The 17303-nt window shown below is 38.7% G+C and overlaps 1 protein-coding gene across 8 annotated transcripts in view; it reads left to right on the forward strand.

Annotated features, from left to right (window-relative positions):
* Positions 1-17303, forward strand: part of AOPEP (aminopeptidase O (putative)) — a 204350-nt gene that overhangs the window by 165773 nt on the left and 21274 nt on the right. For 6 of the 8 annotated variants that reach the window (XR_010385753.1, XR_010385755.1, XM_026092442.2 and 3 more), the window contains one exon: positions 14404-14520. The exons of 1 other annotated variant lie outside the window; for it this stretch is intronic. Coding sequence is in view for 3 of the 7 variants with exons in the window: in XM_026092442.2 (XP_025948227.2) it covers positions 14404-14520 (117 nt within the window). In the remaining 4 variants the exon portion in view is untranslated. Of the gene's footprint in view, positions 1-14403; positions 14522-17303 lie in introns of those variants that run through there. One more of the 8 variants, XR_010385760.1, reaches the window with a different exon arrangement.

Genomic DNA, 17303 nt, shown 5'->3' on the forward strand with positions numbered 1-17303 from the left:
ACTGTTTAACATGTTTTTGCTTCTGTAAAGTGGATCTTTTGGCTTCTCTGGAATTTAGACACAGATAATTGGCAAAATCAAGACAGATATATTGATTGATAGCTGAGCTGATTGTTGGCAGGGATTTGCCCTTTTAGCAATCCATGTTGAAATAACTGTAAGACTGCCAGAAAGACTGAAGAGAAGCAGGAGATCTCAGTGTGCAGTGTCTGCTTTACTTGGGCCATTATAACGTAGGCATTATGGTCGTGATGTCCTGGTTTTCCAGAAGTGTCAAGGGATTTTTAGTTCCCTGGATTTTTAAGACTTGTGGGTATGTACACATCTGCAAGTCAGTGCTGCAGAAACTTTCCTGGCTCTACTCAGTGGTGCACAGAAACTGCTTTAAAATTGGACATATTGTTATAGTTGGGATGTCTGTGTTTAAAAATAAGGGGTAATGATGAGTTTTAGATTTCCAAGAGTATGTTGTGTTTGTTTCAGTACACAGAAATTGGACTGGGTAAAGTTGTATGCAAATTAATGAATTTATTAGATTCTACAGATAATAAGCAGGATTTAATAGAAATCGCTCTATAAATCTATATAATTTAATATAGAATCCTCCATACTGTTTTGAGCCAATTTAAAAATAATACAATAAATGTATTGTTGCAGCAAAATTCTACAGTATGACTTTGCTATTCACTTATTAAACGCCGTAATGTCTTTTCAAAATGGATATTTCAGAGGGCCCGATCCTGTAAACTTCTGAGCACGTGTATACTGCTTTTCCTTTCAATGGAGCTACTCATGCACGCAAAGTTAATGACACATAAGCATTTGCAGTTGTGCCCATAAACTGCAGATGTCTTAGGGTTTTGTTAGGGTAGGTGATGATGTGGCCAAGATTTTGAGAGAGACATTGAGGGATTACTTTTAAACAGGGGACAAAATATACAGCCAACTTAATCTGTATTTCCTAACCAAAAAAAAAAAAAAAAAACTTAACACAAAGTGTTACCCTTTTGGGAAATGTTTCTGATATGTTATTTAAGATAGGGCTACGAAAAGCAAAATTTACCAGTGGAAAACATTAATCTGTAAAGTAACAACTTTGTATGTATGTGCTGTAGCTATTCACCGTGTTTGCTGCCATAGCTATCCTAATTTCACAGTATACGAGAAACCATTAGACTAGTCCTAGGGTAATCAATCGTCAAGTTTTTATTTCCAAAAAGTAGGAGCATGGTTATACACACTTAATCCAATAAACTGCCTTGGACAGTTTCTTTGGAATAATAATAATAAAAATAAAAATTTTAGTTGCTCATAGGGAAAGAACTTTAATGCCAAGTTTCTTGCTGGAGGTAATTTTTGTAGATAAGTTATAAACACCTGAGAATTGAGGTTTATAATGGCAACTTCAGATCTGTTGTAGCCACAGCAGCCTATATATATCTGAAAAGAAAATCCTAAAGCTTGAATTCACTAGCTGGGAAGACTGATGGAGTGGGCACTTGCCTTTGCTTCTTAAGAACTGGATTCACACTAAAGGGATACTTTGCCTGTAGTGCAAATGGGCTTGCATTTCAGATGGTCAGAAGCAATCATTACTTACCTTAAATCAGGTTCAAATGAAAAAATTACCAAGTGATACCTCAAATTAGACGTAGGGTTACATTGATCGACTTTCCATGTAGCTATGCTCTGTTACTGTGCCCAGCGTTTTAGCTTCCTGCTAAAACCTACTGTTCAGGCCACTATTTCCATTAGTAGATAAGCTTGTGAACTACTGTTCAAACACTGTACTTAATTTAGGGGTTACCCAGCCATTAGTACATAAGTAATACCCAGCCACTGCACAGTCAACCTCCTGCTCTCTGACATTATCTACTGGTCTTGAATGTTTTTACATTTGTCTGTAACTTGAGCGCTTAAGTGCCAATCTTATACTCCTTACATGAGCAAATATTCCCTTGAAGTTAATGGGAGCTTTTCTTGCATAATGAGTATGGAACGAGGCCACAGGTCAGCAAATTTTCCACATATCCTTCCTCGAGATCTGTATTTTTTCCTCTCCCTCCTTTTTTGAACAGGGAAAAGACAAGTAGCAAGCAACCTTACAAATACATTAATAACTAAATACGCTTTTTTTTTTAATAGAGGTTGATAGGCTCCCCAGCTATTGATCGTGTCGATTCACTTGATGCCTGCTTATCAGGAAGTCAGGCTGTGGCCCGTAGTGGTTCGTCAGGGTCCACATAAAATTTTCTGAGTGAAGCCAGAGCAGAAAATGACTGGAATGGAATCCAAAAGTGCACAGGTCAGGCGGGGAATATGGGGCGCTCTGTGCTTTACCCATGTGCCATCATTTTGCTAAATGGAAAACCGTATGGAAGTGAATAGCAGTAGATTGAATTATTTTTCTGTGCCTTTACAGAATGAAAATAAACAACAACTTCAAAAGGAGACTTTTGGTTTGGGTTTGTTCGCAACAGCTGTTTTACCCTTTGCTTCCCCAGTTATTTATAAAGCTTTGCATAAAATTTGTTCACAATTCTAAAATTTAAAAACTGAGGGATGTAACGAATGATTGATGGAAAATGTCAGAGAAAATGTGTAGTCTGTTTGAAGATGGAGGACCTAGAACCCTCTTCCATTTCAGCTAGAACTCTTGTGTCTGTGCCTGGATGTGGAGTTGCAAGGACCTGCATTTTATATAAATATGCAAAAAGTAAAATGATACAGGTGTGCTGGAATGTGAAGCATAAACCTAGTGGGGAGGGGGGGTTTATAAAATTAAGACCACTTAAGCAGCTTATTGAATTCTCCTTACAGATTAAAACAAAATACATACATACATATATGTATGTACACACACACACACACACGTGTATGTGTGTGTGTGTATATATATATATATATTTCCTGTAAGTTGTTGTTAAAAAAGAGGGATTTGGATAGTCACTTTTCAGTGATTACTAGCTATCCATATTTTATAAAGAAATTAATGTATTTTAGGCCTGCAGTTTTACCCCAGCTCTGGGAATGGCCTTATAGTGGAGCGTGCACCTTAAATGTCATATGTTTTGTTCATTCCTCTTAATCAACTTAGCAGGTGCTTAATATGTCCTAAAATATTTTTTTCTTTTCCAAGTTGTGTTCTATTTTTGTCACTTGCATTGTCATAAAACCAGCACACATTTCTATAGTTGCAAGAAAGTACTATTTTTTCTCTTTTTTCGTGAGAGCTCTTTAGCGGCTAATGCTCTGATGTAATTCTGTTAAATTGAATGGAGTTGTTCCCACATGAAGCTGTAGTTACGAGTCAAGAAACAAATCCATTATCTGGAGCTAAAAGTAATTATTAATGTTGTATCTATATGTGGGAAAACTGGTCAGTACACATGATAAAATAACTCCTGCTCCCTTTTAATAATTCACATACCTTTCTTGGCATTGCAGAAATTCTCATCTGAGAAACATGAGCAGAATTTAGCTCTTCGTAGCATATCTCTTACCGCAGTTATCTGGTAATGACTTCTGGAAACGTTAGTATTTCAACTAACTTTTAGTTTTTTCTTTTAAGAAATCCTGCTCCCGCGCAGACTAAGGGTGTGCAAATCCCGTCCGAAGCCCCTGAGTTTCTTGCACTCCTGCAAGCTAAAGATACATAAGTCAAACTGCATTTTGGAAAAGTTCATGTCTAGCAAGTTTCAACTTGGATTTATTTTTATGGTTAGTTTTAATGCTCCTATATAGAAGTTTGAAACAGAGAATCTGGCAGCTAGATCCTTGCTAATAACTATGCCATCTTTTTAAATAGCACTGGGCATAATAAGGATGTCATGCAGCACTCATCCACTTGTCCACAGATCTTTTAAAGGCTTGATTTTTTTTTCAATGGTAATTGTCTTCCACAACAGTTTTAAATAAAATCCTACCCATATTTTTTAAATCAGGAATAAAAAGTAATGGATATGCTTGTTCTGTTCCATACCACACTCATCGCTATAGGATCTGACTAGCTTCCACAAGTGCATTAAGCAATGTAACTAACATCTGTCATGTGTTGTTTATTGTCTCATCCTCTCCCCCTAGAAGGAGCTGTGTGCAGCACAGTGTTTTGTTTCATAAAGGATTTCTTGGGAGGGAGAAAGGGCTGCATTTTTTTTTTCTTAAGTGCATATTGCTGTGTACTAGAGGTGGCAAAACTGAAAAACTCGCTGTGGAATGGAAGATGGTGGTGTTTGTGACCAACCCTCTGGTGCAGTTTGGAATCAACTCGCGAACAAGTTTGTTCTCCCTTTCAAGCCCATATGTTTTGAGTGGAGAATCGTGGAAGGAAGGATTGGCCTGCCTGTCGCTTGTGATCCTTTCTTGGAAGTCGTAGGTGGCCTTGTTGGCATCATGGGTGCTGGCTGCGGTGTGCCATGCCAATCAGAGTGAGTTGGAGGGGAGCTTGGGGGGGCCAGGGTAGGAACTAGAAGACCGATGTGACGGGCTCGGAGTAGCCTGTGTTCCTACAGAGACATGGTGCAGCGTTCAGTACTAGTTATTTTTTGAAATGCCAAAGGCTTCATTTGGAGACGCTGAGGTAATCGGGCTGAGAAGTAATGGCAATCCTGAGCTGGATCACTTTCAGCTGTGATGGAAGAAGTCTCCAGACAACTGGAGAATTTTAGTGATGGCTGTTGTAAGAGCTTAGTTTTAAAAAAAAAAAAAAAAGTCCAAGAATACTTTGGTGGTGGATTGGCATCTCTGTATCTTTGGTCAAAGGAGACCGTTTCATGACTGCAAGCTCTGCATGCTGCCCTTCTAAGTCCCCAGCATCCCCTACATAGTTTTAGGTTTAGATCTGATCTGTTCTGGTTACATCTGTTGTAAGGTATTTTCTAATTCAGGCCTGCTTGGAGGTATGTGTGTATTTCTGAAAGCTGGGTCCATTTAATCTAGTCAGCTGCATTATGGAGAAACAAGCAAACCCCTAACAGAGGAGCACCGTAACAGGTGACATGTCGGAAAAACTGATGTGAGAGCGCGTAGGCTGTGTTTGACAAAGAAGGCAGCAAAAGCACATTTCAGGTCAGGAAAAATAGTTGATATACAAATTTTAAGGCAACTGGTATAATTATACGTGAAACTACCTGTCACCAATTGTTCTGAAATCAGAAAGGATAGAAAAGAGAGTAGATTCGTGTGGATTCCAGGAATAAAGGATCAAGGGGTAAAAGTACAGTTTCCCATCTGTGCTTTGGTCCTTTCCTCCATGAATGGCTTGTGACATTTTAGTGCTTTGTGCTGAACTGCAGTCAGGCCCCCCTGGTGAAGCAGAGTCGTATCCTGCAGCCATGAGTTAAGTAGAATTGATAGGATTTTTTTCAGCAGCACCAGCTGCTGAACGGGTAGAGAAGGGAGGAAGGAAGGAAGTTCTCCCTTCCTCAGGTTTTTTTCCAACCGATACTGACTGTTTGGGGCAGATACAGTACCTTTGTACTCAACTGCAACTCATCAGGACAAAAAATGTTCTGGTTAACAAGTCTTGGGCCCCATAAGACCCCATGACCTCATAAGAGAGTCCAGAAACTCTTAATTTCCATGATCTTTGATGATCATGATCGTAGAAGAACTCTGGAAACTGACTGGGCTCCCCGTTGGTTGGTGTAGGTAGAGCAAATTTCTGTTGTTCCAGAAATTTCCATGTACATGCCATTTTCTCAAAGGAATAAAGAAGGCATTTCTTCAAGCTCGTTCTTGCTCAGTTCTGTTGCAAGAATTTTGGATTGAAGAAGTAGGTTAACTGCCCAAGGTAGTTTCTAGAGATCTGTCACTTCCAGTGCCAGGTGATGAGGCTTCTTGGCCAGTAATTTTCAACTTTAGCAAAGCCTAGAAAAGTCAGTTAATTTTCTTTAACAATCAGGGTTTTTTTGCCCTGGTCCATTTTTCTGCCTCTAGTACATACAGACCAAAAACTACAGGAATTCTGTTTGAGGGTGTTCTCTCTGACGGCTGAGACTGGCATACAGTGATAATAGTTCTTTATCTCTTCATTGCACAATTAGTGAACTGGCCATTTTTGGTCTTGCTGTAGTCCATAGCTTTTCGTTAGGGCTCAGAGAGTGATCTCTGACCTCTTTCTTTGCTGAGGACCTAAATGATGATCAACCAAGGTGAGCTGGTTTAAGCTGTCAACATCAGCTGCATAGTTTGGAGTGGCTGTGACCTAGAGTGTTTTGGGTGGACAAGTAAGGAAACAAATTCTCCACTTTTGCACCTGTTACAATGTGTACATTGAAATCTTGCCACCAAGTGCTGACAAAATATCGTGGGGCTTCTGTATGAAACCTTTAATTTGCAGTAGTCTAAGAGTCTGGAAAACAAATCCAAAGTTCTTTTAGGCTTTGTTTTTCTTTGTTAGATGAACAGTTTGCTGAACCTCAACTGCCTGTGTTGGGTTTGCTGTTTGATGGGAAAGATGACCTTAGTGCCAGGTGCATTCTCGTGGTCTAAGAGCACAACCTGAGGTGCTGGCGTTCTGATCTCCTCTCCAGGCTTTGGGGGCACTAGGGACTTCGTAGATCAAGTGAAGGGGTAGCTTACTGCTACCAGCTTCAACTCCAGTTTCTATCATGGCCATCTACTCTGTACCGCGTGCATGGAAGTTATGGTCCTATGGAGTATGATTTCAGACAGGTAGTCTGGCTTCTTCTCATGTCTACTTTTCTGTTGTCGTGGCCAGTTCATCTGAAGCCAGGAAGAACTTGTGCTGAAAGCGTGATAGTAAGTGGCAGAGACTATAATCTACATAGAATAGACAATGTGTAGTCTATTATGCTTAAAAGGGAATTATTATGCTCAAGGGTAAAGTTATGGTGAAACATTTCTTTGAGAAAACAAGAGTTGAGGGAAAGCAGTGTATAACCTGACTGAACCTGTAGTGGAAGCCACCTGGTTTTCATTTTGCTGGCTCAGCACTATGTTAGATCATAAAGGTTTAATCATTTTTGACATTTCAGTGCATTTATATTAGATTGCAGATGTTGAGTTTCTTCATAAGTGGATCTTCTCTCCATAAAGTAAATTATGGGAAAATATTTTGTACTATAGCTTAAGAAAAAAAAATCAGTTCATGGACTGGTAGCAATTGCTGGCCTTTTAAAAACATTACTGGTAACGCGTAGCCAGAATATCAGACTCAGAACGTGAAACACCTTAAAATATTTATTTATGCTGATGATTCCTATATTAGCAGTCATCTTAAGATACTGATAAGATGAAATCCTTGCATTCTCATCTTGTTGTATCATAACATATACCCATAGCTTCCCTGTCTGCTTTTGCCTGAATGCTACTCTGTAAATATTGTTCGGTGTTCAGAGGATCAAATATGAAGTTTAATGCATTAGTACCAAACAATTTGATGGAGGGTAATAAAGTGAGATCTATTCAGTGAATTGTTATAGGGTCAAAATTGTGTTTTAAAATACAACGGAGCAAAAAATCTTATGAATGTGAAGAAGTACATCAATAGTCTCAAGAGCCTTCGTGAATTGGGTGTCCATAACACTTAAGGAAGTACAGCATTGGGTTTGCAAACATTATTTGAAAAAATCAGCGCTACTTTAGAACAGATTTGCAGAAGAAGATTTCAGATTTTCAAAGAAGCAAGCACATTTTGGAAAGTGCTTGTCCACCAGCAACTCCTGTTTCAAAAATGCTGGTACTGTTTTGGTTTTTTTTGTTCCATTGTTTAAAGATTTTTTTCTGTCACACCCCTTTGACAAATACTTTGCTTAGTTAGAATAGGTTTCCCAAGTTTTCTTGCTGTGTGAACACATAGTAGATTAAATTGCAATTAAAAACAAAAACGTGCGCAAAAACTCCTTTTTGAACCCTCCAGAAGCCCGTCTAAAATTGTAGTCCTGTCTTGTGAGATAGCATTTATTGGTTGCATATTGACAGTTGCACTCTGTTGGTTGATTACTGTTATTTTTGTCCTTGGATTTGAAAGGGAGTCATAAAAGTCGATGAAAAGCAAGTTGTTATACTCGGGTGTATACATGATTTTGTGCTGTTCTTTGGGACCTGTGTCCTTCGTCCAGCAGTGTTTGCATATGCACAAAATGGCAAGAATAAATCAAAGCTGCATGTCTGAATAGATAATCACCTTAAAATGATTTGTGTCATAGACGGTCTACTTCCAAAAATAAGAAATCCTTTATTTTGATATTCAAAAGAGGAAAATAACTGGGAACTATATGCAAGTACTGCTTTTATATTAAATAAATTGCTATCAATATCACTTCTATGGCCTACTGGCATGCAACAAGTGATACCAGGCCTCCTAAATGTCTCAGAATCAGTCTTTTTAAATGTATCACAAATCAAATGTTGATAAACTTTTTCACGACTATTACTTTTCAAAGAAGGACTTTCTGAAGAAAACAAACTTCGTAGGAATTTCTTTTGTGTGATAAAACCTCAGTGCAATTCCTGTTTAAAATATAAAAAATAATAATAAAAAAAAACCTGGAAAATGTTTTGCCAAGCAAAGTAAGAGTACTCTCAGAAGTGACGGAGAAAACATGCACACAACTGGGGGCACATTGGCTGGAACTGTCATGTATAGCTTGAAGAGAACCCACAATAGACACAGATACTTATTTTGCTTTTAAATTTAGTGAAGTCTAGTTATCTTTTGTAAACCTTCGAAGGGGAGTTGATTTTTTGTCAAGAGTAAAGTCATAAACAAACTGACCTAAATAAAGTTAAACAGAACAGGCTGCTTCCATGTGCACTTTAGAAATTTTGTCAGCCACTGGAATAGATGGGTTTTATTCTGCAGACCAGTTCAAAGCATTTTTTTGTCAGCTGCAGATTACTTTTTTTCTTTTCTGTGTATTAATCAAAACTACAGAATAGTTCTCTCAGAGTTAGAACCTCTTTAAGTACAGTGTATCGCACCATACTAGTTAACAGCTGTTTGTGTGGACATTTTTATTGAATTCATATGTTACTCGATACGGGTATGTTGTAGTCCCTGAAGAGGGGAAGAAAAAAAAAAAAGAAAAACCTGTTTTCGTTTAAAAGAAGTGACAGCGCAGAAGAAAACAGCATCTAAGAATATTGTTTGAGGTAAATGGTGACCGACTCAATCTAAAAGCATTGTTAAGTAAATAGAGTTTTCTCGAATTTCTGAGCTAACAATTTTCTGGACGTTGTAAGGAAGGGGGGATTTGTTCTGCAAAGGTTTTCTGTTTAATTGCAGCCTGCAGAAAACAGCCCTCCAGGCAAATTGTCTATTCGGAGAGTTTACGACGCAAGATTCGTTTGGGGATTTGTTTGGTCGGTTCAGGATATAGGCGCGGAGATGGCCTGGCCCTATAAATCCCGTCTGCTGGACTGGTAGCAGCCCTTTCTTATCTGCAATTAATGCGGAAATTCTGTCTGAAGGGAACCATTCACTGCTGAACTCTGGGGTGGGTTTTTTCCCCTTCTTATGAGAGGGGTGGGAAGCAATTCGGTTTGTCTTTTGGAAAATCTTGTAAAAATGTAAATGAAAAGACATTTTACGTTTCTTTTTTTTGGGGGGGGGGGGTGGCGGTGGGGGAATGGCTGCCTTCCCTCAGAGAAATACTGCCGAAATCTGTTGTGTCTTGGAAACTTGAAACTTTTCTGTATAATTTTAAAAGGTCAAATTGCTTTAATTCTGTTTTGGGCCTTGTTTGTGTTGTATTTCAGCCAGCGTTTTCCAGCATACAGTAGTGATTTTTTTCCTTTCCCCCCTGTTTTTGCTCAGTGTAAACAGTTCCTTGCTGTAGCTACATAGACAAATATAGCAGAGAACTCTTTTCTGGGAGAAGAGTCTCCCCATGCATTTCTTAACCATTTTTGGGAAGAATTGATCTATCCGTGCATGTGAGAGAGGGAGGCAGTAGCTGTAAATTGAAGTGACATCATATATATTACTCCCATTGATCCGCTTTTAGACTAGAGCCAGGATAAAAGGAAATGGCACCAGGGAGGAAGTATGCTCATTTAGGCACAGATCCCAGTGTGATAATGGAGTAATAATAGAAATCACGCCACTGTCAATCGGTTGCTGCATTAGTCTGAGGCACATTTCCCCTCCGAGGAGGCTTTCAATGACTTCATTCAAGTGCAGGCTGAAGCAAATGGGATATTCAGCATACCAGCTGTACTACTTTAGTGATTTGTGTCCTGGCTTAGGGGTGCAGTGCAAGCATTGGTGCTCTGGATGCTCAAGTACATATATCTGTGTCACATTTCATGGCTGTGAAAGGTCAGTAGTCAAATGTTTCAGTGGCATTTTTCTAGTATAAAGGGTGAATCTGGCATTTATTGCATTTGTTAATGCAGGTATTGATAAATACTCTCCTTCGTGTGGGTGGTCTTCTGGGATGTGAGGTCGGTGACCTCTGTAGCTGCAATACCAGAGCTTTTAAGAGGCAAGATTTGTTTTCTTTGTGCTTTTTACAGGTTAGGGGTAGGATTCAGAAAATTCGTACTTTTCTTCCGAGATTATTTGTAGAAACCCTTTCAAAACTGTTTGCAGCTTGAGATATTCTTTTAACACAGTATAATGCTCTGAGTGTCTTGTGTACCGATATGGATAAAATACAAAAGTTTCCTTTTCCTAATTCCCAGATGTTTAGTGTATATTGAACCTCAGCATGACGTTGCTTTGATAACAGGCTCAGTTATATTTTCAATTTGATTACCTATTTTTATTTTTTCATCTTGCCTTTTTCAAATACAGAATTAGTCTGGATACTCCGGGTCTTTTCAAGTTTCTGTCAGAGGTAGCAGCCTCATTATTCAAACTTTAAAACCACCATACCAGTTCACACATGAGAAGCAGCGGGGAAATTGCTATTTAGTGGAAAAACAAAATAAACTTTTTTGGAAGGCTGAAGAGTTGCAAGAGAGGTTGTGCAGTCTTAAGGGCAAGATAAAGTATACAGCGCTGAGATACAGCTTTAGAGTGGGGATGTTGTTTAGTTTTTATGGGCCATGACGAAAAAAACGCTGGTGTGCTTGATCAAAACATTAATTTATTCTCTTTTCGTAGTGTCAGTACACACAATTGGAGGAGGGGGAACCCTGTGAAAGTAATATGATTTCCATGCGGCAGGCATGGGTTGGGACGAGAGCTTTAGACTACTTTACAGTATAAATAGATTGCATTGCAGCAATCGTAGCCATAATACAAAGTGCTCGATTCACGTTGTAGATACCGTTTCTTGATAATAGCGGCATTTCCTCGTCTAAGTGATCTACTTCAACAATCATGTCTATTTGAGCATTTTTATGCAGCGTTCCCCCATGCAGTTCATAGTTTTTTGTTTTTTGGTTTTTTACAGGAAGATTGAAATTTTGTGTTTGAGGTGTTATGGTGGTTTTCAGTAAGTGTTTTCGGCATGAAAATATACGTTGACACAGTGATGTTTATCCTGCCGTATTTTGCTACAGCTACCTTGTGTATTTTTGCTGTTAGATATTTGAGATGCATTCACAGAATCTGAATTCACATAAAGGAAAATGGTTTCAAAATACTTGAAACCGAATTTGTTTTTGTTTTCTCCGGCATTTATCTTTTGGTAGCACCTAAAGCAAGGGCTCCTTTGTACTAAGCACGAGCCAAACAAGTGGAAAATTGACAGCATGCACCCCAAACAATTCTATGTGAAAAATGAGACCTAACAGGTGGCTGGGACAAATAAGGACGCTGGTGAGGGAAACAAAAAGTAATGGGGTGTGTTTAGTTGAATAAAACTTCTAGTGCAATTTTATGGAGTTATAAACAATCTTTAATAAATTGCTTTGGGGACAGTATTTTTCATATTGCTCTATTTGGGGAAAAGAGGGCAGAAGAACTTTAAACCTTAAAGGAATTTTTAGTAGTCCGTGTCTTGAAACCTCTCCTGAGCTTTCCCCGTCTTTGCTCAGGATACATTTTCTCTTGGGCAGAGCCTCTTATTTGCAGGGAGGGGAAGAAATGAAAGAAAATGTGTTCCTCCCTGTATTTTTTGTTGGAAGTAAATGAAAGAACAAAATGTTATAGCTGCGCCCACTAGTGCCACTTTGGTTACAGGTCTGTCAGCATTTCTTCTGCTAATGCACCCACCCTCCGCACCCATGTTCACTAGCTCTTAACGTGGCCTTTAATTAAACCAGGAGCTGCAAGCTAGTATGTAAAGTCTCGTCTCGGGTACCTAGAACGTGGGAAAATAACAGAAGCCGTGGTCTCAGATTTTTTTTTCTCTGCTGTCTCACATACAAACTGATAGAATTTAAACTATAATCCTGAAAACTCTTCACCCATAATGCAGCCCAAGACAGAGGTAAATTAAGGACATGGCTGCTGCTTTACTTCTGTGCTTTTGTTGGCTTCAGTTAGATTCCCTAATATTATCTTAAACAATAGCTTTCTGTGGGCGAACCCGTATAACAATTATACTGACGATATATTATGAAATAACAACTCTAAGCTGTTCTGTACTTTCTCGAGCATATATGTATGTATTTCAGCAGTTTCTGCAAATTAAGTAAGGCTCTGCTGTCTTTGTAGTTAGCAGTGAAAGCTTTCTAAATAAGAAGTTACCTTTCTGTGTGTGGTGTTCTGCAACATTTCAGATTTTATTAGCATTCAAAATGAATTCAGTTTCCAAGCAGAGCCATTTCCCAGAAGCCTTCCCTGTTCTGTTTTTTAAAGTATTCTTCTCCCCCCGCCCAAGCAGCTGTTCTTGGACGGTGCAATAAATATTCAAGTTGGCATTTTAGTAGTTGTCCTAAAACTGAAATATTAAATATTTTTAAATGTCTGACTATTTTTAACAACTCCATTTTGTTGGCAGGCTTGGATAGCACTTAGAAAATGTTCCAGTTAGAGCCAGTAAGACGTAGGGGTTTTTTCAGTCCCCAAGAATACGACTTTAGTAATAAAAGAATGCGTTGCAAGGAAACCAAATCGTTAAAATCCTATTAAGGAGATCTATTTCCCTCCTTTTTATGATTTAGGTACTAGTGCTAAATTATGTCAGACTAAGAGGAAAGAAAATACCAGGTTGTTTATTTACTTAACTGCAAAATCTTTATGGGTTAAGACATAGCAGAAGATCGTTGATATCTTCCCGGACTTACTGTCGGAGATGAGGGGTGCGGGCTCGTTCAGTCCACGGAGGCAGCCGCAGCTGTGGTATCTGCTTGTGAGAGGCCAGTGGAAGAGGTCTTCTCTGTGTCCAACTTTGCTTTGGACCTGATCAGCGCACCAAAAAGGTGGAGGGAGGGTTGTGGGCCATGAGGCAGGAGTAGAGAGTCTCCAAACATGATAAAAATTGGCAGTCATGCTGAAATAACAGGATATCTTTTTTTTTTTTTTCATTAATCTGTCTGGAGAATATTAAAAATGAGCGATTCTGGTTTCTTTTTGCATGCAAAAGCTTAAATTCACGTCCTGCCTCCCTCCCCCTTCCTCTTGTGGTGCTCCACAATGATGAATAGTGGGGAAAGCTTAGGGGCATATAACGAACTTCTGACTGCTCCTTCTGAACCCTGAATTTCCAATGCATGTTTCCTGGCAGCTGGTATAATTTCTCTCTGAGCTCTGTTTGAATTATTTATTTGTTCATCCAATAAGCCTATTAAACAGAGCACTTAAGCACTTGCTACATCAGACTTACGCTTTTTGTTTTCAGGCTACATTAGGTTCAACTTGAAAATGTTAGGTTTTGGAGTCACAGCAACTAACTGCTAAGTGTATTCACATATATATACTGTGTGCGCCACAGATGTAAAATCCATGCCTTCTTTTCACTGTAGCTTTGGATGGCTCCTGATTCTTTGCACTAGAAGAGTGCCTTAGAGTACACCTCAAAATGTGTTGTTACAGTCATTGTTTTGTGTGTTACATACTTGTGTTGTATTTCTTTGTTTACTGTAGGAATACCAAGCAATTGCTCATATAATAGATAAAAATGCCACTCTTACAATTATACATTTGTATGTCTGGTTGATCCCTGAAATAATGAACTATAAATTCGTCTCATATTTTGTTTGGGCTTGGAAGGGATAAAATGGAATTACTTAGCATATGTATTCCATAAAGATTTTTAGCTTAATAAGTTATGATAATGTTTCAATAAGATAAACATGATTTTGATCCGATCTAAATATAGTAGTGAAAGGCATGGAAAACGAGTCTTAATTAGGCCCCAGTCTTTCAGAATACAGAGACGTAAACCCTGAGGTTTTTCAGAAATCAAGTAGAAGTTCTCGCCATATTTCAAGCACATGCTGGAATTGCACAGGTTATCACAGTCTTGTCCTCTTTGCTTTGTTTCCATTTAATTGCTCAGTATGCACAGCTTTATTCTCACAAGGCATTTATTTTCCTCCTAGCTTCTCCCGGACCAGCTGGTCTTACTGCTGGAGTCTCTCTTGGAAGAGAAGACGTTATGTCCTAGAACACTGCAATGCTTAGAGAAAACATACAAGCTCGGTGAGCAGGATGCGGAGGTAAATCACTAAAAAAATCACCCTAAAATGAGTCATTGCGTTGTTGACTAGGAATAATAGTATTCCACTAGGATCCAGACTCATTCGAATCCCTTCTTCCTTGTCTAAAACTAAAACCACATATATTTGATTTGAATATTGTTTCATCTTCAAATGCCTTAGTTACTCAGTGTATCTCTCTCTCTCTCACTCTGTGTGTGTGTGTTGTGTAGGTCCAGGTGTGTTTGCAGACCTTAGCAATAGATGACAACTCAGCATAGATTTTATATATAATTTTACATATACCTTAGGTAGCATGTTCATTCAAATGTTAAACTTCTTGCTATGTAATGCTGACTGTATATTTAGAACTTGGCTCATTTTAGTTACATGTATTGTCTCCAAATGCAACCATGTGTCTGTTGTGGTCTAAGATTCTTCTACATGGTCAGTCCATATTGTTTCTCCTAAGTGTTATTCAGGATTTAGAAGAGTTTGCCTTCCAGAGAGAGTGCAGTATGTTCTGCTTTTGGGCCTGAGTTTCAAGGAGGAATCAGTTCTTTACAGTTGCAGCTAGTAAGTGCCAGAGATGTTAACAGTCACTTAAGAAAACAGTTTTATATGATACCGTAAATGTGCCTTCCCCATCACACACATCTATGAGATAGCATCCCTGCTCCAAAGGGCTTAATGTCTTAAGGGCCAAACCAGTAAATCCTTACTGCCACGCACAGCGCTGGCTATTTGTTGCAGTCCGGTGGATTTCTCAAGCGGGAGAGTTGTGATAATTAAGGCAGCAGAACTTATGGTTGTAGGCACCCTTGCGATGAGTAAGGGTTTGCTTCAAGTGGATAGTATGCAGGAAGGGAGATGAGAAGATGAAACCAGTCGTGAAAATAAAGGATGTGTAGCTGTATAAATAAAAAGGGCTAGTTATTAAGGAGCATATAATCAAACTAATGTACAATGAAAGAGCATGGTAAACTTAACAAGATACTCAACTTCTATTTAATTAAAAACTACTGTGAAGACTGCGGAAGGTCAGTGTGCATGACTTACCCTGTTATAATTGGAATTTTATGGCAGTAATTAAAATTGAAGGAGAGCAAATTCTGTCTTGTTACTTTCTTACACTGAAATTGCTAGGTGGATTCTTATAAACACTTAGAAATCCAAATACTAATGAAAAGATCCATAGGACAGAGGTCTACCTTTTTCTCAGAAAAATGGGCAACATTTCAACTGTTGTTGTTTATTGCACCTTTTTATTTTTTTTGTTGATATGAGTTTCCAAATGCCAGGCTTGTTTTTAATTAGTACTTGAACCAACTTTTCTATTTATAGGAATTAGGATATATTTTAATCGCATCTGAATACCAATGAAATGTCAAAGGTTCTATAACGGGAAGAGGAATAACTAGGGAGGTAGATCAAAGCAATAGCTCTGGTGTTGCTGCTTCGTGCCAGTGAATTGTGAGCACCTGACCAAGGGCTTAGGTTTCTCCACTTTTTTCTTTCTCTCCACATTCATGCCTTTCTTTCTTCTTTGCAATGTCACATAAAGGTATATAAGTGATCTCTTGGATTTTTCTCTTTTTTTAAAAGCAAAATTATGGCCTCAGTGAAAGGGCCATAATCTCCATGTTATTTTACAAGGTGAAACCAAGGGCTTAGTGGACCTTGAGAAGTACAACTAAGATAACACTACCGTTAGTGTTTTACCAGTCATCAGATCACAGTCACCTACAGTCCTTTAAAGGGAATGTTAGTTTATATGCCTTCATGTACCTGAGGGAGGAACTTTTCATGTCTCTAACTCCAGTATGTGCAGCAGGGATTTTTCTTGTAATGACCCAGGAACAAAGAACCGCAGTCCAAGCTTCTGGCTGAGCTGTTCATGTCTAAATTTGATTTGTGGAGACATTAATCAGGTATAGTCATCCAGTTGTGTTGCTGGAGTTCAAATGTTTTCAGTAACTAAATGTCAGAAATTGATCATTAAAAATTCAGGCATAAAAAATTGCAGGCAACCTAGTGAAAAAGAAAACTCTGTCAATGTCAGAGGTTTTAGTCACAGATTTTTTTATAAGTAAGGCTGTCAGTTGTTTTCCATCCAGAACAGAATAAGAAATAAGAACGTGTTCTCTTATTTTTGACAAGTAATGTTTATGTTCACATTAATTTTATGCTATGGATTAGCATCGATAGGGCCAGCAATGGGTGAGAGTGGTGCACTATGAAGTAGTCTGTGTTTTTTTAAACAAAGTTTGACACTTAAAAATTGTCCGTGAAGTGTTGCATGCACCCTTGGGAGTTGGAAGGCTTTCCCCATATGTATTGGCGGATAGCTAAATGGCTTTCTTACAGCATCAGAGGGACTATATGATCTATATGATGTGATGAGTACTCTCGCAATGGTAGAACACTCCAAGCTTTGTATGACTAATGCGAAAAATGTAAAGAATTTGAATAATCTCACCTTTTCGAGTATGTGTTTTTTATTGTCCTATGCGAATACAGCGTGGGATGTCCTGGTTCCCGTTTCTTGAAGCTTTTATATATATATGTAAAAAATCTTTCTGAAATATCTTTAGTTTGACTTTACAGTTCAACACACTTGGCGTCCTAAAACTGCATGTGTCTGGCAGCATCTGCCCGCAGCGATACACAGGTTTTGTTCTAATTCAGCTAAGATCGCCAAGAGCAGTATTTGGTGGTACTCATTGCCAGTTAGCACACGCGTATCCAGGCTTTCCAGCATAAGGGCTACACCTCACTCCAGACAGGAGAGGAGAGTTTGCAGC

Source organism: Dromaius novaehollandiae, chromosome W, assembly GCF_036370855.1.
Source record: "Dromaius novaehollandiae isolate bDroNov1 chromosome W, bDroNov1.hap1, whole genome shotgun sequence".
NCBI classification, from domain to species: Eukaryota; Metazoa; Chordata; class Aves; order Casuariiformes; family Dromaiidae; genus Dromaius; species Dromaius novaehollandiae.